Consider the following 20,297-nt stretch of genomic DNA (forward strand, 5'->3'; position numbering starts at 1 on the left):
CACATATTGGTTTCTGGTAGGTTTGTACTGGTACCGTTTTATTTCCCGTTGTTCATCATTGATTTTTTACAATAATCATTTTAGTAATTTTAAGAATAACTACAAGGGTGATTACCGGAAGTTTGTTAACTTTAAATCAGAGTTATTACATGTACTCATTATTTTTGGAACAATTTGTCTCTACAGACTGTTATCTTTTAGGTATGCTCCTCTTCGTCGTGAAACAGTCCTGCATTCTGTTGAGGAAGTCGATGACGAAACCTAGGATGAAGACAGTTCAGATTTGGAAGATAATGCCGCCTACCAAGATTGGCTGGCTGAAGCTAAAGAAACGCATAGGGAGATGAGGGATGAAAAGATGGCAAGTACGTCAACGAAGGCATGGATGAAGATCAAGCGAGGCAGAAGGCAAACAGAAAGACCCAAGCAAGCTTTCTTCACTTTCTTTTTTCTCAGTCAATTTGTTAAGGTTTTCAAGCACGTGCCCAGAATCTTGTGTATATGTGCTTCTTTGTTTGACAAGTGGAAGCAAAAAGTAGTCTATGTATTTTGAAATCGATTGAGTCAGACCTCCGCAACCACTGACAGTCTTGCCTGCTTAAAACGCAAATACCACGGCCTTTCTCGGGGCGAGGTCTGCGGGTTAAGATCCGCTGGGGGATCCGTGAGGCGAGATGCGAGATGCGCGTGGCAAATATAGGACACTGTATCAGGGATGGGAGAATAAAACAGTGAGCAGATTTTACATGCAGATCCCTGAAGAACCTTTGCAGAAGATGATGCAGCATCGATGACTGATACAAATATAACTGGTTTGAAACAAATGGTATATTTTTTATGTGTGACTTCGGGTAACTATCAGAGGTTACAATAATTTCCAACACAACAAACTGAATGCCAACTAACTAAAGTAGTTTGACTATAGTCTACATATATGTACTTTCTGGTAGTGTTATAACCACTCAGTTTCGGCGTCCTTGGGTGCAAGTAATAGGAACAAGCAGATTTCTATCGAAAATTAATTGTAGTTATCGATACCACGTCAAAAATTAACCGGTAGCGCAGGAACACAAGAATTCACGAGTCAATTTATTCTTTTGATGTAAGCATGAGTAGAGTTGGACATAATATGATTAGGTTCAAAATTATATATACACATAAAATGATAAAGAGGTTTGAGATTTGACAAACTTTACCTTGAAAGGTTCATGGACAAAGGTTGAATAGATACTGGGAACTGTGCTGATGTTCACTGATTAGGTTTAACAGTGTAGTGGTTGTGGGCCAAACGTTCACCGTTTACATGTGGTAAGTGGCTTTATGGAAGGTCTTGGCTGTCCACGCATGTAAACCCAACGAGAGGTTACCTCCAACACCTCTGACTATGGTCCTTGTCTCTCTAATATGTGTCGTCAGCTTGGCATTCGCCACTCAGCCAGTCCTTGCAAAGGTAATTCCATTTTTTGTTGCAAAGCTGGGGATGTAACTGCTCACTGGACCGGCGGGGAGGTTTATCCGTCGAACAACGATGTCGTTTCGGTTGGCACGTTTCGACGGGCATTATTCTCTGTATTTCTGCACCTATGTACAGTACTTACCTCACAATAGCGCTTGCAAAATTACACATCCATGAATGTTGAGCTTGTAGTGAGGAACGGTAGCGCGTTGAAAAATGGTTCCTGAACATGTTTGACTACTGTCGTCTAAATACCGAATATACAGAGTGTCAGTGGTCCCACGGCATAATAATTTCATAATTGAAATCAAGGAGTGACTGCTAACGTATCTGTCGACCTTCAAAGTTCATTCAGCTTTCATCTTATCTCGATAAAATTAATTGTTTCTCGCAAATTCTATGTAAACGCTGAAGTTCAAATGTCAGTGCTCTTCACACATGTATTTAAGTTGCAATGTTCCAGTAGCGTCTCGCTGGGTTCACGCCCAAACTGACTATTTAATGCAAGAACACTAATGGTTTAAAACCGGCTTAGGCTGTATTCGAATTCTTTGGCTGTGGTCTAAGATTATGCACAAGTCAATGGTAGTGGCTACAGCCAGTTCCCACAGAGTTGCGTGTGATTTCCAGCCCCAGGCAAGTGATTGGGACACGGCCATTCACTCTGTCTGCCCTGAGCTGAAGTGCACGGCAACCTCCAAAAACGGTGAAAGAAAGACAAACGGGTCTTATTCCTCCATGCTACTAAGTTTTCCAACCGGGTTCTTGCACGCGTTCGGGGTGCACGCGAAGACCATACAGTCCAGACTAAATTCGTTGAGCGTACTCAGCGTGCTCGCGTCTGCATAAACTCGCGCACCTATGCGTTGAGTGCGTACCAAAGGACAGTCAATTTCATTTCAAAACACGCCCTCTTTTATTCCTGCTCGGAGCGGATAGGCCTACTGAACATGAAAGCCCTATTGCCAGTGCACATTCAGACACGGTAGAATTTTCTAATGTTTACATAGATTCAACCCCAAAACAGCAAAGGACAAAAATGCCCCCTTTGACTTTTTTCCGATTTCGTCGCAGTACTTTTTTCACACACCGAGCGAGCGTACAGGTTTTTTCAGTGGTATCTTATACTCAATTCGATACCAACAGTGTGACAATTGGACGCACCATTCTCGTGCAGTGTATGTTTTTCTCTGGGCCATGTCAGGTAAATTGTAAATGTGAACTTTTTCCTACCGACTTCTCAATGCACATCATGGCCTTACACAGGTCTGGCCTTGAACTTTAAAAATAACCGAATACGTCGGTTGGAAGCGAAACTGCACATTTGCACTGATAATGAGTGTGTGTGCATGTATAATGCATGTAAGGTTTTCACCAAATAAATCGTGCTGCAGCGCGGTGGTTCTTCAAGGACATTGAATGGTCCCGCAACAGTGAAGAGGTTATCGAGGATTTAAATTTGATAGGAATAACGAATCATCTCTCATCCCTTGAATAGGCGGGGTTGATGGAAAGCGCCTTGGCTAGTTAAGCCACGTGCGCTTTATTTTTTTTTTGTTTTTTTTTTTTTTTTGAGGGATTTGTACGCTCTAGACAAGATGCATGTGTCAACAGAAAAGAGTACCCTTCGCCATGTTGTTGCACGTAAACCAAAACTTTTCGCTCGAAAATAATTAAAGAAGGAATAGTTACAATCAACGTGCTACCAACAAAATGAATAATTTCGACCAACGTTGCTCTTTTCAACCGATGAGTGGGTGCTTCTGCTCGAGGAGGATTGCGAAATGTATTTTGGTCAATTTCAAGATTTTAACAGGTAACCTCCTTGGGGTAGGAATATCTGCCCACGGGGTGGACACTTGCCCTAGTACAAGAATCCCCAATGCGCTTACTGAAACTTTAACTGTCTTCTCGGTAGGAAAAGCTTCTCTTTCTACTGGTGGATGGCTTCCGGTGGGATCGACTGGGCTATGATATGCCGGCCCTTGACAGGTTGGAGCGGCAGGGGGTGCGGGCAGAGTGGCTTGATGGCGTCTTCATTACACGGTCGGCACCCAGTATGTTCAGCATTGCTACAGGTGGGTCAGAAGCAGGAATCAGGACCTTTCGCCTTTGAAAGTCTTTATCTACCTGTGTCAACTGTCAAAATGATGGTCCACGGTTGGCAGAGGGTCGATGAATGAAATTGAACAACCGTGCAAATCCTTTAGGAGCCGATCGCTGAAGAGTGTGAGGTCGACTCCTGTATTTTACGTTGCAAGTTACGTTGGAATATTGTCTTGAGCTTGTTTTGTATATGTTTTTGACTTTCCATACTCTGTAAAATTCAAGTTTTGATGAAAGAGGTAAAAGCTTACACTCAAGAGAGGCTCGTGGATGGAGGCACGATTATAAGTTGCCATCTAGGTTGGCATATTATGAGCTTTAGTGAGATTTAAAACATGTTTCGATCAAAAGAAATCCATCATTAGACAGCATAGGAATCTGAAAGTATCGTAATGTTTTTCAAAGCTGAGAAAATATTGTGCTGTATTTTATACAGTCCTTTGCAAATTATTTATGATTGAAAATCTTTCAAACAAGTTGCACGAATCGCCTAACTTTGGGGGAAAAGAATTTGCGAAGTTGTTCAGCAATCGAGGATTTTCAGCATCGCCATTTTGGTCACTTCTTGGAGAGAAGAGTCCCTAGTTAAAATTGTTATTGCAAGAACATAGTGTTTGGCGTTGGCAAGGGAGTTCTACCTGACAATAGAGGGACTACGCTGTACAATTGGGTTGTAGATGTTTCTCGATGCAGCAAAAAGCCATACACATGTAAATCCCAGTTAACGACATTTGTACGGATTTCCTGTTGTAGGGCTCTACATTGAGCACCATGGTGTCGTACACAACATAGCTTTTGATCCGGTCACTGGTGAAAGGACTAACAGCTGGTCAGAGATGCTGAACACCACCTGGTGGTTCAACTGGTCGGGAGAGCCCCTCTGGATCACGGCCAAGTCGCAAGGTCTAAAAGTGGGCTCATTCATGTATCCAGGGGGACAGACGCAGATTGATGGCATCTTACCGGACCGCTTTGTCCCTTACACCAGCGAGACATACCACAAATATGTCAATCTTGTGGATCGAGCGGATGTGGTATTCGGGTGGCTGTACGGAGACGGACTGGATGTCGTGTTCCTGTACGTTGGCAAGCTAGACAGCATGTTACACGCTTCTGGAATCGGTGAGGAGGCGGGAAAGGTGGCAGACGAGGTGAACGAGCTGGTATCCTACATTCTGGACAAAATGGAGGAGACAGGCGTCAGAGAAAATTTGAATTTTATCGTCGCCAGTGACCATGGCATGGTTAATATCTCCAACAACAAAGCGCTTTCAATGTTCGAATACATCGACGAATCGCTTGTAGACTTTGTCATCGCGGACGGCGGGTCTGTGTTTCAGATCTTGCCAGTAGATGGCGCCCTGGAGCAGGTAATGGCATAACTGTGATGTGAGTATAAAATGTTGGAACCAGAATAATGCATGAGTGCAAATGGACAATAGACTTCTTGAAAATAACGCAGTGGTTACAGCAGTGCATTGTGGGTAAAAGTGGGTTTAAAAATCAAAGATGGCGGACACAATCACCAGTAATGCAAGCCGTCGCGGGCTTTAGTCGGAACAAACTTGCAGTCTCCTGGATGCTTTAAAAATGCAGCTCTGGCGTTCGTCGTGTGTTTGATATACACAGTAGCTCACAGTTGTTAACATGAACCATTTGGGAAATGTAGGCCTTCTCAATTTGAAAATCTTTTGACAATATCTGGCACTAGCGCGCGACTGTCGACCCTACCTTTCACACACAATGCACCAGGGTAAGTATTGCGTTACGTCATTATATTTTAGGTCTTTTATAGCCAAACAATCATAGCCGCATGCTGTACTGCACTCATCAACCATTTTGGTTTTATAGTCTGAAGTTGGCAATACTTTCTCTTCAAACAGCTTTGGCCAAAGATGGTTCATCCATATTGCTACAATCGAACTTAGCTTAAACTCGTTTAAATTTTGATCGTTTCCAGGATGTTCATAAACTGCATTCATTGGTGAGAGCGCAGTAAAGATTGCGTGTACTGCAACAAAGAAACAAAGCTGTGTGCTGAATGGAAGTGAGCGAGATTATTTTTCACGTTTGTGGACTGCGCCCTCATGCATCGTTATGGCCCCCTTTGCAGTTTGCACGGTTTGAGTTGTTCATAGCTCATTGATGATGGGGAACAATCGGTGGCGTATTCAGCGGGGGGACAACTTCCCTCTTCTCCGACGATTTGCTTTCTTTTACACATAGAATACTTCGTAGGAGAGTAGGGAAGAAAGTACATGCAATGGATATATTTATGTGACCAGTCGACTACTCTAGTCACCTCGTCCCTGCACTTCTGTAACACATTTCTTATTCACTTGTAGACTTCAATATTCTTCTTTCTATACATCTACCTCATGAACAGACTTGTACATGTAACATAATTAGACGCAGCCTTGTGCTGTAGAGCGCCCTCTCTGTTAAGCCTTCACTTTACACTTGACGAAAAAGCTGGCAACAATAACCATTCATTTCGCTGCATTTGGAACTCTTATTATGAATCACATTTGTACTGTACAGGTGTACAGTAAGTTGAAATCCGCTCACCCGTCAATTAACATGTACAAGAAGGAAGAGTTTCCACCATGGTTTCACTACGCGGACAACCCACGAAACCTGCCACTCATAGGCTACATGGATATCGGCTGGACTATGTATAAGGTATTTTAGGCGTAGAAACATAAGACCTTTTACCAAATAACCTCCGTCAAAAGACACAAGTTTGTCTTCAAAAGTGAGCACCTTGACTCCATTTTTCCCTTCAATATCAAAGGGGCTCGTTGTCCAGCCCTGTTTGGGTTAAAGGTATATCTCTAACGTCTCCATTAAAATAACAACCCTGGAAGACTTGCCTCCGAAACATTTACATTTTACCATACTGACTTATTCGAGAAATTTCCAGCAATTCAAAGTATGAAAAGATCAGAAAATAAAAAGAAAAATGTCATTCCGTCTGGGGTCCAGAAGCACTACATGTGCATCATTCCAATAAGCCGGTGAAATCAACTGGACTGAAGATGGCTTTCACAAATTTTAATGACTGAAAAAAAGGGACTTGCGTGCGCATGCGAGAGTATATACTCTCGGTAGAGGGGCAGTATACTCCTGCATCTTTGTGTAAGGTGCACACATCCCTGCTGTAATAACAGGAGCAACCGTGCGAACGCACCCATGGGGTATAGCAACATCGTCTAGCCTACCAGTGTTCAATCTGCCTCCATGGGTCAATGCATATGTACGGGTACTGTACCCATTCGATTCGCTGCTTTCTGCATCTGGTAAATCTGAATAACCAGATCTCTTTCTTTTTGGAAACTTTGTCTTGGACAACCCCAAACACAGTAATTGGACACCATTTCTTTCGGTAGTACTCCAAGCTATGACCAAACAACCAAGTTCAATGGTAAGCATTGTACACGAACGTACAGTATACACTGAACAGTGTGTTTTAACAAAATGAAGAGGTCTATTACACACCTGCAAAGCTGCCTTACATCAGAACGACTTATTTACGGCTCTTTGAAGGTTTTCCCACTTTTGAGTGCAATTTAAATACACTTGTTTATTGGGAAGTCCTGAAAATTTCCTTACTCTCTTCCTTGAGTTTTTTTTTCAGGGGGGTTCAATAGCCTATCTCTCTGCCAAAATGTGGTGGGATAAATACCCCCAACAGGGTCTGCGCCCAAGCATTCATCAAAAACGATTAGGTTATCTCTTTTATGTCTTATTGATTAAAGCAAGTTAATCAATCGGAAGTTACCGATAAAGCCGGCCATGGTTACGACAATCGGGACATGACCATGAAATCATCTTTCTACGCCCAGGGACCCAGCTTCAGGAAGGGGTATCGCGCCAGACACTTTGAATCGGTAGGACTATCTCCCTCAAAGAAGACTTTGACGTTTTCTTCTTGTTCTATTTATTTCACAGACACCCTTTTCTGTCTTGTTACTTTCGAGCACATCAAAGATTCTTTTCAATAGCAACGAAGAGTCTCGAAGAGTAGGAATTTAGTGCAAACAGTCATGCGTTCGTCTTTGGACGTTCCCTTTTAACCATAATAAACTCCGCCACAACTCGCTTCTTAAGCTATTTTTCTTAAAAGCAAACGACTTCCCCAAGACGTGCCTAACTTAAACTTCAGGCTTTCCTTGAGTAACGATCCTCTTTTTCAGGTTCGATTTACTCCTGCTAAGTCAGATGATTAAAAGGAGCCAACGAAAGCCATAATTTAAAACATTTAAAGTCATCAACAAATTAATTAAAAAGGCACGCTATGGTGCTTTTGCATTTTTCTTTACAATAGCGCCATGGCAGGCAGGTCACATTGAGCAAAGTTCTTAACACATTGTTGATGAATTTGATGATTGAATCGATGATTTTTTTAATGAATTCAAACAGGTCAACATTTATCCCCTGATGTGCGAACTGCTTGACATCGTGCCAGCTCCCAACAATGGATCCCGAGATAATTACAAAGACATGCTGGTATCTGAGCATCCACCTACGTCACCGCCCGGATGTGGAGTTAGCGCCCTCTGCAGTCACACCACCTTGATTCTTTTAACAGTTGCTCTAAGTGCCTCCACCAAAAGCTAAATAAAATCATGACCACTTATTACGTGTCTACTACATCATGTATTTGAGGTGTTTGTCAAAATTATTACTTCACAAACACATTACATTCTATTTAAAACTTTCAAACAATATTTTTCTTGGTATGCTTGTAATGGTCAAAATCACCGTTATTTGTGAGATTTATTACGGATCTACAGTCACAGATCAGTAAAACTGCTTACTGCCAGCTGTGAGGGTGACTTCAAATGACAAGTCACAGCGTCATCGTGGTCACATATTTAATGACAAATTTGTGTTTTGTGTGGTTGAAAGTATGCACTCTTGGTAAAAGTACTATACATTTGCTAGTAAAATGCAAAATACATAATACATACAAAATGCAAAATACCAGACTGGCACTCATAGCCATAGTCATTTGATATTCCAACTGCATGCTGTAGAATTAATATCAATGTAATGGAAGACCCCCTATTAGACTTGGCATGTTTAATAATGTCTCAGATGAGACTCCGTACCTGCATATGTTATGGTTCAAAGAAATGAAAGGAACTATGAAATTAAACCTAAATAATTCCTGCGTTTTGATCCCTTTAATGGTGTCTTTTGTGTTCGTCAGGCTAACTGTACTCAACGCCCAACCCGACCCCGTCGCTACTGCTTCTCTACCGACACCCATGGCCGCATTCTCAACTCAATCTGCCTCCTGGATCAAGTCATCCGAGATCCATGTGTTATGGTTCAAAGAAATAAAAGGAACAATGAAATTAAACATAAATTCTGCGTTTTGATACCGTCAATAACCAAACGTTGACAATTGGTAAATGTTTAGTCAAATATACTGTATATATAACTCATTAAAACGAACTTGAAAAAAATCTCCGAAAAACAACTTGGAAAAAATACATCGCGTAAAATGATTAACTTCCCAAAACAGAAACGTTTCTATTATGGGATCTTACGGGAATGAACTCGAGCAAATTAACTTGGTAAAATGTATCTCGTAGAAAAGAACTTGGAAAATGTATACTTCATAAAAACAAACTTTGAAAAATATACTTGATGAAAATATGTGCTTGACCGCACTACGGGGCTTTCGTATTTTTCTGTGTTTCTCTCCACAGAATTATTTCCATTGGTAGATATATTATCTCTTCTCAGTTTTACAGTTGAATGGTCATGTTGCCAAACTCATGAAAGCTTAATTGATGCATGACTTCCAGCAATCATCGCCCTTGATATCGCCAACAATTACTAATTGTTCGCTACCACAAAGACAACAAAGAAATGCGATTGTCAACCATAATTTCTGCCCAACTGCTTCGGACTGGTCGGTCTATTATCGGTGAATGTAGCAGTTGGTCTCACAATTTCATTAGCGATCTTTCAGTATCTTTCAGTTTCTCTTATGTATAAGCAGTGGGCCGTTACGCACTGCTCATTAATGAAGCAGCTCATCCGTGGTACAATTGCCACGTCGGAAAAGTCAAACACAATGTAATGAACAATGCCTTTCGCCGAATGAAAATGGCTGCTTTCTGTGACATCTCGTGCCATTTTCCCTTACCATAAAATTTAAAAAGCGAATGTGCAAAGTCCAAAAAACAACAGCAACGATAGCTGACATCGTCATCTGGTTTTATCGCTGATTTTGAGACTTCGTGTTTTATTTGTCGTCATGGGGTCCCAATTCCCAGAGTCACATACGAAGGTGATGGAAACGCATCAGTCTAATACTCTTCACAACTGTGCTACTAGCTGTCTGAGAGTCACCATGTACTTAGTGTTCAAAGTTGTTGGCCTTGTAGCCATCACTGCAGCCATCAATGCTGCATGGGGGTCAGACTTCTGTCCCTCTCTGCCTGCCATGAACTGTTCCTGTCCGTCGGGGTGGCAACTGTGGAGGAAAGCTTGCTATCGCCTCACTGAATCAAAGGCTGACTGGGAAAGCAGTAAGTCAGCTTGTCAAGAGATGGGAGGCAAGATGGCTGCTCCTCGCTCCCAACAAGAAATGAAGTTCATGGTGAATTTGGCACGGCAGAAGGTCAGTGACTACTACGTCTGGATTGCTTGCGATGACATTGAAGTTGAAGGAAACTGGAAATGTGATGGCCAGGAAGGGAGCAAGCCGTTCATGGGATGGCAACCTGGGCAACCGGATAACGCTGGAGAGATTCAAGATTGTGCTGCAATAGGTGCAAAACATGATAACAAGATGGATGACAGTAGTTGTAGGGAATCCCATGGTGCCTTTTGTGTTCGTCAGGCTAACTGTACTCATCGCCTAACCCAACCCCGTCGCTACTGCTTCTCTACCGACACCCACGGCCGCATTCTCAACTCAACCTGCCTCCTTGACCACGTCGTCCGGGAGTTCAGCACCGAGAGCGTCTCCTCCTGTGGCTCGGCCTGCAATGAGGAGCCTGGATGTCGCTCCTTCAACATCAAGAAAGGCAGAGAGGGGAAAAAACTGTGCCAGCTGAACAACAGCACAAGCTCAGAGGACAAGGACAAGTTTCAAACCATCAGAGATTTCTGTATCTACTCGGAAATTTGCATCGCTTAGATTTTTACAGTGATGGAAAAGTGGTCAAAATGCTGAACTGACAGAAAACAATCTTGATTTGTATAAGACTTAAAGGTTTTCATGGTGAAAGAAACTAGATCTATAGTAAAGATTGCGGTAACACCATGTATTTATCTCTTCTTTGAGTATGTGTGGTTCTGAGAAGAACTGGGGAATAACTCGACGTTTCGAACAGTGTACTCTGTCCGTCTTCAGGAGACTGCAGGATTCTAACTGGGAGTGGAGCTTATATGGTGTAGAGAGGGATCCAGATGTAGGGATTAGCTCGGTGAGGCGTTAAGGCGGGAACAGTGATGGCGGATGGGTGATCTTGATTTGGTTGTTAATCATAATTTTGTTGACTCTTGGTTTTTCACTACAGTCCCAAAGGAGAAGAGAGACTCAGGCGAAAGGATAAGAACTATTTGAAACAGAAAGGGCTTAACTCGAAATGGAAGCAAAAATGTACAGTAGCGTTGGTTTCAATTGTTAACGAAATTTGCAGATATTTCTTCTTCCCGTGTCTGTTTATCAAATTTCTTATAATTTTATTCATAATGTTACTGCATGTTCACGAGTTTGGAACGTAGCTAAACTTATAAAGTTTTGACATACCTTTTTGGTGGTTGATACTGTTTAAAAAAAATGCTCGAGTCGAGGGTATTTTATTCTGATGCCGTCTGCTTGTAAATTTGCATTAGATTTCTAGAGAAGAATTTCGAAGCGTTTTGTTTTTTTTCCAAATCGGCTCAGTGTGTGACAGACTGGATGTTAAAACTTGCACTTTGTGCTTGATCGGTATTCAGGAAGATGCCATCTTGTCTTTTAATGTTTACCTTTTCGTCAAGCAGCATATTCGGGGAAAAACTAACCATTCGCTCGTTTGTTCCATTACCAATTGGATTCAAGTTTCTTTGGTATAGTGCTGTTGCCCTAGGCCCTCACCATCCTCGTATTAGAATAAGGAAATTCCTCTTCTGTGCAAACAAATGGATTTAACTGTAAAAGAACCGGGGTGGAATCTGTCCTCCCTCACATTTTTCTTTGATATCGCTGCAGTGCAAATGTTCAGGATCTGAGACGTAAGGAATATTTATAGTAACATTTTGCAGTAATTTTGACACACAATTTGTGAAAATAGAAGGGACAGTTGTTGGGAAGGGCAAATTTTTGCGAGACAGGTTAGTTACTCAATTCACACTGATTGGCACGCATGAAGTCTTGAACTTCAAATGACTCGAACAACAAAACCAACTTCGCAGTGGCATCCAACTTCGTATCCAACTTAGCAAGATTCAAATAATTACGCACAGCACAGCTGAGAGGGGCAGAATCCACCCCCTCCCTCCCCAAGCTTAATAAATAACACGGCTCTAGTTTGAAGGTTAAGTAAGCTGGAATAGGTTCAAGTTAAACAAGTTAACTTTCAGGGAAAATGTGTCGTTCCCTCCCAACCAAATTTCTTTCGGTAGAAAGGTGTAAATAAGCCGTTGCAAAGAGAAGAATTTGATCAAAACGCCCTTATAGGACCCCATTAGCTTTGAATTCAACAAATGTCATTTTCCGAATCGTAAATTTTGAATTGATAACAAAATGCGACCCGTACAGCTTTATTTTCAATCCTGTAATTTTATGATCGCAACGCAGGACTTGAGTTTTAATTTTGTTTTTGATCAGGCAAAACTCACATCAAAACTGACATTATTTTCAAGATATTGGAATAACATCAAATTTGCAATGATGTCAATAATCTTAATCTTGTTACCCTGGATACACAGCAATAGATCCGCACCTTGTTGCCTTCTAACCAGCAAAATATTTATCAATAAATATCGGTGTTGTAGACAGAGAACAACAATCTTGCACCTTTCCCGTAGTTTTCTTTGTGTGGCACCTTCATAGTGTCTCAAGTATAAAAGCCCAACTCATAACAAGGGGCCATGGCCAACGCATTGGAAATTACACATCATCTCCCTCCATATTGAATGTACAGGTGTAGTGTAATTTGCAAATGCTACAATAATTGATTTGTTCAGCATTTTTAATTTTTATTTCGATATCATCGCCGGTCTTTCAGTTTTTATCTCTTAATAAGCATAAAGGGCAGTTCTAGCCTGCGAAAGGAGTCATAAGTGGCAATTTAAATGTGATACTGTGCACAGTTAATCACCCTGTCGTTAGCGTTAACAAATAGTCACTGTCAAGGGAGTCAGTTTGAATAAAAGAACAATATCTGTTGTATCACATGACAATGCCTGCCGTTTGGCAGGCTTCGTGTCATTTATCATCTCCCTTAGAATTTAATGTTCACATTGAATTAGCACAGGCAATACGTAGCCATAGGAACGTTATCTTTTATTCGTTGTCCTGATCAAGATTATAATCAGCACAAACTCGGCTTTTTCAGCTGTCTCCTTATCCACTTTGCACTGACTGTCACAAGCTTATCCACTTTGCACTGACTGTCACAAGCTTATCCACTTTGCACTGACTGTCACAAGCTTATCCACTTTGCACTGACTGTCACAAGCTTATCCACTTTGCACTGACTGTCACAAGCTTATCCACTTTGCACTGACTGTCACAAGCTTATCCACTTTGCACTGACTGTCACAAGCTTATCCACTTTGCACTGACTGTCACAAGCTTATCCACTTTGCACTGACTGTCACAAGCTTATCCACTTTGCACTGACTGTCACAAGCTTATCCACTTTGCACTGACTGTCACAAGCTTATCCACTTTGCACTGACTGTCACAAGCTTATCCACTTTGCACTGACTGTCACAAGCTTATCCACTTTGCACTGACTGTCACAAGCTTATCCACTTTGCACTGACTGTCACAAGCTTATCCACTTTGCACTGACTGTCACAAGCTTATCCACTTTGCACTGACTGTCACAAGCTTATCCACTTTGCACTGACTGTCACAAGCTTATCCACTTTGCACTGACTGTCACAAGCTTATCCACTTTGCACTGACTGTCACAAGCTTATCCACTTTGCACTGACTGTCACAAGCTTATCCACTTTGCACTGACTGTCACAAGCTTATCCACTTTGCACTGACTGTCACAAGCTTATCCACTTTGCACTGACTGTCACAAGCTTATCCACCTTTGCACTGGACTGGTCACAAGCTTATCCACTTTGCACTGACTGTCACAAGCTTATCCACTTTGCACTGACTGTCACAAGCTTATCCACTTTGCACTGACTGTCACAAGCTTATCCACTTTGCACTGACTGTCACAAGCTTATCCACTTTGCACTGACTGTCACAAGCTTATCCACTTTGCACTGACTGTCACAAGCTTATCCACTTTGCACTGACTGTCACAAGCTTATCCACTTTGCACTGACTGTCACAAGCTTATCCACTTTGCACTGACTGTCACAAGCTTATCCCACTTTGCACTGACTGTCACAAGCTTATCCACTTTGCACTGACTGTCCACAAGCTTATCCACTTTGCACTGACTGTCACAAGCTTATCCACTTTGCACTGACTGTCACAAGCTTATCCACTTTGCACTGACTGTCACAAAGCTTATCCACTTTGCACTGACTGTCCACAAGCTTATCCACTTTGCACTGACTGTCACAAGCTTATTCCACTTTGCACTGACTGTCACAAGCTTATCCACTTTGCCACTGACTGTCACAAGCTTACCACTTTGCACTGACTGTCACAAGCTTATCCACTTTGCACTGACTGTCTCAAGCTTATCCACTTTGCACTGACTGTCACAAGCTTATCCACTTTGCACTGACTGTCACAAGCTTATCCACTTTGCACTGACTGTCACAAGCTTATCCACTTTGCACTGACTGGTCACAAGCTTATCCACTTTGCACTGACTGTCACAAGCTTATCCACTTTGCACTGACTGTCACAAGCTTATCCACTTTGCACTGACTGTCACAAGCTTATCCACTTTGCACTGACTGTCACAAGCTTATCATTTGCACTGACTGTCACAAGCTTATCCACTTTGCACTGGACTGTCACAAGCTTATCCACTTTGCACTGACTGTCACAAGCTTATCCACTTTGCACTGACTGTCACAAGCTTATCCACTTTGCACTGACTGTCACAAGCTTATCCACTTTGCACTGACTGTCACAAGCTTATCCACTTTGCACTGACTGTCACAAGCTTATCCACTTTGCACTGACTGTCACAAGCTTATCCACTTTGCACTGACTGTCACAAGCTTATCCACTTTGCACTGACTGTCACAAGCTTATCCACTTTGCACTGACTGTCACAAGCTTATCCACTTTGCACTGACTGTCTCAAGCTTATCCACTTTGCACTGACTGTCACAAGCTTATCCACTTTGCACTGACTGTCACAAGCTTATCCACTTTGCACTGACTGTCACAAGCTTATCCACTTTGCACTGACTGTCACAAGCTATCCACTTTGCACTGACTGTCACAAGCTTATCCACTTTGCACTGCTGTCACAAGCTTATCCACTTTGCACTGACTGTCACAAGCTATCCACTTTGCACTGACTGTCACAAGCTTCACAATTCCCACGCAAGCGACCAAGACACTCCGATGATCATCGAAGAAATCTGTCGACCTTTTCCAAACGTGCGTTGGGTCGACTGATTTTGCGCATCGTGATTGGCCAACGCGTTGCAAAGTCTTGGAGGTGCACTGTTGTAAATCGCCCGTATTATTGGCAGTTCTATCCAGTGTTAACGGAATCCACAAGTTTGCCAAGAAAAGTGGACCGCAAAAAAGCAAACGCTTTAGATTTAAGTGATCTTTTTTATTCACTCCATCTTGATGTATTTTGTTGCTAACTGCCACTTCGATCCTACAATCCGTCCAAAGAAAAGCACACTTATATTTTGCAGCGATAAAAAGAACAATGAGATTGAATCCTCAATGATGACGTTTACAAACATAAGTGTTGGAAATATGGCAGCGACTGAGTCAAGCTTGCTGGGATAACATCATTTTCTTTTTTGTGTTACAATTGTGCGGAAGAAAAATTGCTTTAGTTTTCATTGTTTTGTCATTTTGATATGTCAAAAGCCCGAAACCAAATTTTGAACCACTGAGCATGTAGAATTTTACCGTTTTTCCCCTTGTTTTCAGATAACTGGTAATTGATTGCAGTTACAACAAATTATTCCCTTCCGTTACTAATTCACTTCCGAACAAATGTAGCCATCAAGACTCCCTTGCAGAAAATTAAATTATGACGCCTTAACGCGCCAGTGCGGCTTGAGAAAGGAATCATTAGTTATAAGATTAATTTTTAATAAATTTTCAGATATAATCACCCTTTAGTAGCAATGAAAATCGTCACCACCAAAGGACGTTATGTTGAATTTAGGAGATGAATTTATTTGAAAAGGATGACACTTTGTCCTACGAATTGTCGTTTCTTTTGCATTTTTAAAAAGGCTCTAAGCTGGTATAGAAAATTGAGAGCAACAGCATATTTATTGCTTCTCGTTTGGTAATCAGCAACAGAATCTTTTGTATGTTATCGTGTCCATTATTATAATCAGCAAAAAATGCATCGTTATTAATGTATCGCCATTCCCAGTTTCATTTAACAACACTGGCCCCCTACACGGCAACCATGCAGCTCCGGTTTAGCTGACCATACGTCTAATTCTATTCGAATTTTCCTACCACCTGCCCCCAAAAAGCATCATGTACTTTGTCAATGTCTTTGGCATTGTAGCCATCTGTACAGCAATCAATACTGCATGGGGGTCAAACTTCTGTCCCTCTCTACCTACCATGACTTGTTCCTGCCCGTCAGGGTGGCAACTGTGGCAGAAAGCGTGCTATCGCCTCACTGAATCAAAGGCTGCCTGGGAGGACAGCAAGTCAGCTTGCCAGGAGATAGGAGGCAAGATGGCCGCCCCTCGCTCCCTTAAGGAAATGAATTTCATGGCGGAGTTGGCAAAAAAGAAGGTCAGTGACTACTACGTCTGGATTGCTTGCAATGACATTGAAGTCGAAGGAAACTGGACATGTGACGTCCTGGGAGATGGCGACCCGTTCATGGGATGGCAACCTGGGCAACCAGATAATTTTAATGATCAAGATTGTGCTGGAATAGCTGCACGACACAATGATATTATGGATGACGATGAGTGTATTAAAAACTATGAAGCCGTTTGTGTTCGTCATGCTGTCTGCTCTCCTAGGTCAACCCAACTGCGTCACTTCTGCTTCTCCAGTGACTATCCCAGCCGATTTCTCAACGCAACCTGCCTCTTCGACCACGTCATCCGGGAGTTTACCACTGAGGGGGTTACCGCCTGTGGCTCGGCCTGCATCAAGGAGCCCGGATGTCGCTCCTTCAACATCAAGAAAAGCGAAGGAAGGAAGCTCTGTCAGCTGAACAACAGCACGCGCTTGGACGACAAGGACAAGTTTCAAAACACCAGTTATTTCTGCATGTACTTGGAGGAATGTATCGGCTGATTTTGAAAATCTTGAAGAATAAGTTTACATTCATGATCATGATTTCTATGTTGGAAAACAATTTGGATGTGGTGGTTGCGACGACAAAATTTGGACCATTATTTGGAAATTTGGTGAAGTTAATTTTAGTATATACATTTTGCTGTAGAAAATAGGACTGAGAGCGCTGGAACAGTCATGGTAAAACAATTTGGCTAGTATTTTAACAGAAAAGAAAGGTCTTCAGTGAAACAGAAACAATGGTCAAATTGGTATTTGTGTCTTTTGAGATCATATAGTATTTAAGACTTGGGAAATATTGCCATTTTCGATTATTTTGATGTGTGACACACACACTTTTGCTTTCTATAAAAATCTTGATGCAAATGTACCCCGTTTAAAGACGAAGTCGAAATTATCTATAGGCTCTGTAAACTAACGATGGTCAGTCCTGCACCACTCCGTTTATTTGCCTGTCACTGGAGCAGCTTCACAATTACATCCTAAAATAGTAGGCGTTCACCTATCAAATGCAGTCAATTGGATCATAGACGGGGTTTACCCGACAGAGGGTCTCTGATATCTTGCCGCGCTGTTTATGAGAATCGTGCTGATTGCCCATGTACGTGTTGTTCAGGGTGTGTTGTTGCTGTTGTTGTTATAGAGGGTTAAGAAACGTTCTTCTTGTTGTTGCCGTGTTGCTGCTGCTGTGCTGTTGCTGTTGTGTCTTTGCTGTTGTTGTTGAGTTGTTGCTGTTGTTGTTGTTGTTGTTGTTGTTGTTGTTGTTGTTGTTGTTGTTGTTGTTGTTGTTGTTGTTGTTGTTGTTGTTGTTGTTGTTGTTGTTTTTGTTGTTGTTGTTGTTGTTTTTTTTGTTTTTGTTGGTGTTTTTGTTGTTGTTGTTGTTGTTGTTGTTGTTGTTGTTTTTGTTGTTGTTGTTGTTGTTGTTGTTGTTGTTGTTGTTGTTGTTGTTGTTGTTGAACTATAAATAGACTAAGAATCATAGTTAGCCGTTATACCACACCTCGTTGTATTGCACTGAAACCTCAACAGTGTACCTGTAACAAATATCACCCTATCAAACATCTCTGATAGAGTTTCAATTGCCATTATACAGACTGCAATCTTTGGTGTGAAACCCTTCTGCTTTAAACTGTGTAGAACAAGCTGAAATGTACTTGAAATTTTCCATTTGTGTGGATGTACTGTGAAGCATTTTTATTCGAAGTATTCCGCCTTGGATTCCAATGGGGAAGATCTTTACTCTTTAAAAAATAGTCTGTGTTTTCGAATAAAATTTATAATTGTAGTTAGAGAACTTGAAGTTTCAAACACCTGGTTCTGTTACTGTGAATGTCATTCTAACTTGATATTGAACTTTCAAATAACTTGATCCGTAAGACTGAGAAAGGGCGTGGTCGGGAAACTTATAATAAGGGCCTGTGAACGGTCATGACAGGTTCCAAGATGATGGACTTCTCTTCAACTAAACAGGAGATCCTGTAATTAATATAGCGTTGTTCCATAATACCCTCACGTACACGCACCTACCTGTTTTACATACAAAGTGTGGACATTCCTCGTATGGTTGACACTTGAGGAAATGCTCCTTTTTCTCCTACTAGGATAACTCCGAGCTGAATTTTTGATGATGGTTTCCTACACTGTTCCTCTTCATTTTGCGACGTATAACCTTGACCCCAAAATGCCTCGGAAACTGTTTTTCAGAGAGGGAAAAGCATTGTGTGGACGTGTGCGAGTCCACACAACGCTTTCCCCGCATTATGTGGACTTCTTTTGTGCAGAGGTCCCCACTGTGTTTGCCACACCTGCATATTGACGGGCTGCATGAAATATTTTTCGTAGTGTATCGAGCTCAGTCACCAATGTGTTTTTCTTTCCTTGATTCTTGTCTTGGGCATATTGGCGCAACTCTGTTGTCATCATACAAGATTTATTGGGAAGGAACACCCGAGGGAAACCACCAGAAAAAAAAATTTAAAAGCGCCTGGTATGATTGTTTGCTTTTTCTATTCACTCCTCTTTGGCTACAACTTATTGAGATGGATTTCTTAGATTTCCGTCAAATGATCACATTTTTGGAGAAATTGCTGAAATTCCCACTCGACAAGTTGAGTCAATTCAGACGCAAATTGTAATGAGGCTGAGCACACAATTCTGTCCTTGGCTGCTTCTAGGTTTACAAACCAGGAATTAATTGCAAATGTAAGGGGTCATTTAATTTCCGAGATTTTATTTACTACTGAAGCAAAACAGCAAATACAGCTTCAAAACGAGCCATTGTCTGTAAGATTAATATCTAATGTATTACGCACATAATCACTGATATAAATCGCAACAAAAACGGCCATCTCCAAGGATAGTCACTTTCCATTAAAGAGCAATACCATTGTTCTCGTTTTTCGAGAGCTACGTTTTATTGCTGCCATTTATCTTTTTCTCTGTATCCAACACTTAGAGTCAATAGCAAATGCATACAAATCAGCACAAAACGCGTCCTGTCAAAAGCCTGTTTCACAGTGTCCTTTTTGCGTCATTGGATAGCCACACTTCAAACGAAACACCCCAGCTTAGCTGGTGCATCATTCTATTATGCTAAAAGAGTCATCATATACGTGTTATAAATTGTTGGTATTGTAGTAATCACTGCCGCGATTAGGATTGCATAGGGGTCAGACCTATGCTCCTCTCTCCCTACCAAGGACTGTTCCTGCCCGTCAGGGTGGAAATTGCAGCAAATATCGTGCTATGGGCTTACTAATTTCAAATCTAGCTGGCAGAGCACCAAGTTGTCTTGCTAAAACATGGGAGGCAAGATGGCTGTCCGTTGCTCGGATGCAGAAATGAAGTTCATGGCAGATTTAGCATGACAGACGTACGACAACTACTTCACCTGGATTGCTTGCGACGACACTGAAGTCGAAGGAAACTGGACGTGTGACTGCAAGGAAGGAAGCAAGCCGTTCATGGGATTGCGGCCTGGGCAGCCTGATAATAAGGGAGAGAATCAAGACTGCGCTGCAATAGCTGCAAGATATGATGACAGGGTGGATGATGGCCGCTGTAGTGAATTCCATGATGTCTTCTGTATTTGTCAGGCTGCCT

At 41.8% G+C, this 20,297-nt stretch overlaps 3 protein-coding genes across 5 annotated transcripts; all 3 read left to right on the forward strand.

Moving 5' to 3' along the window:
• The first annotated feature begins 166 nt into the window (after window positions 1-166).
• LOC110978815 (ectonucleotide pyrophosphatase/phosphodiesterase family member 7-like) lies at window positions 167-8,755 on the forward strand. Of its 3 annotated transcripts, none has more exons than XR_015428299.1 (6): window positions 169-1,450; window positions 3,375-3,534; window positions 4,316-4,932; window positions 6,104-6,244; window positions 6,926-6,986; window positions 7,321-7,366. XR_015428299.1 is itself a non-coding variant. In XM_022234100.2 (6 exons), exons 1-6 carry the CDS (start codon window positions 1,385-1,387, stop codon window positions 8,180-8,182), a joined length of 1,314 nt encoding a protein of 437 aa, XP_022089792.2. In that variant the 5' UTR covers window positions 174-1,384; the 3' UTR covers window positions 8,183-8,755. The 3 variants fall into 3 exon arrangements, 2 of the variants coding, with proteins under 2 accessions (XP_087004995.1, XP_022089792.2); XM_022234100.2 differs by lacking the exon at window positions 6,926-6,986 and adding an exon at window positions 7,985-8,755 and having other exon boundaries at window positions 174-1,450; window positions 7,321-7,452; XM_087148869.1 differs by lacking the exons at window positions 6,926-6,986; window positions 7,321-7,366 and adding an exon at window positions 7,985-8,755 and having other exon boundaries at window positions 167-1,450.
• A 128-nt stretch (window positions 8,756-8,883) lies between these two features.
• On the forward strand, window positions 8,884-12,970 carry LOC147796223 (uncharacterized). Its single transcript, XM_087148870.1, has one exon. The coding sequence runs from the start codon at window positions 9,837-9,839 to the stop codon at window positions 10,722-10,724; it is 888 nt and encodes a 295-aa protein (XP_087004996.1). The 5' UTR covers window positions 8,884-9,836; the 3' UTR covers window positions 10,725-12,970.
• A 3,064-nt stretch (window positions 12,971-16,034) lies between these two features.
• Window positions 16,035-18,597, forward strand: LOC110978739 (lectin BRA-3-like). Its single transcript, XM_022233975.2, has one exon. The coding sequence runs from the start codon at window positions 16,413-16,415 to the stop codon at window positions 17,193-17,195; it is 783 nt and encodes a 260-aa protein (XP_022089667.2). The 5' UTR covers window positions 16,035-16,412; the 3' UTR covers window positions 17,196-18,597.
• The last annotated feature ends 1,700 nt before the right edge of the window (window positions 18,598-20,297 follow it).

The sequence above is a fragment of the Acanthaster planci genome, linkage group LG18, assembly GCF_054643075.1.
Source record: "Acanthaster planci isolate LZ-2023a linkage group LG18, COTS_SCS, whole genome shotgun sequence".
Classification (NCBI taxonomy): Eukaryota; Metazoa; Echinodermata; class Asteroidea; order Valvatida; family Acanthasteridae; genus Acanthaster; species Acanthaster planci.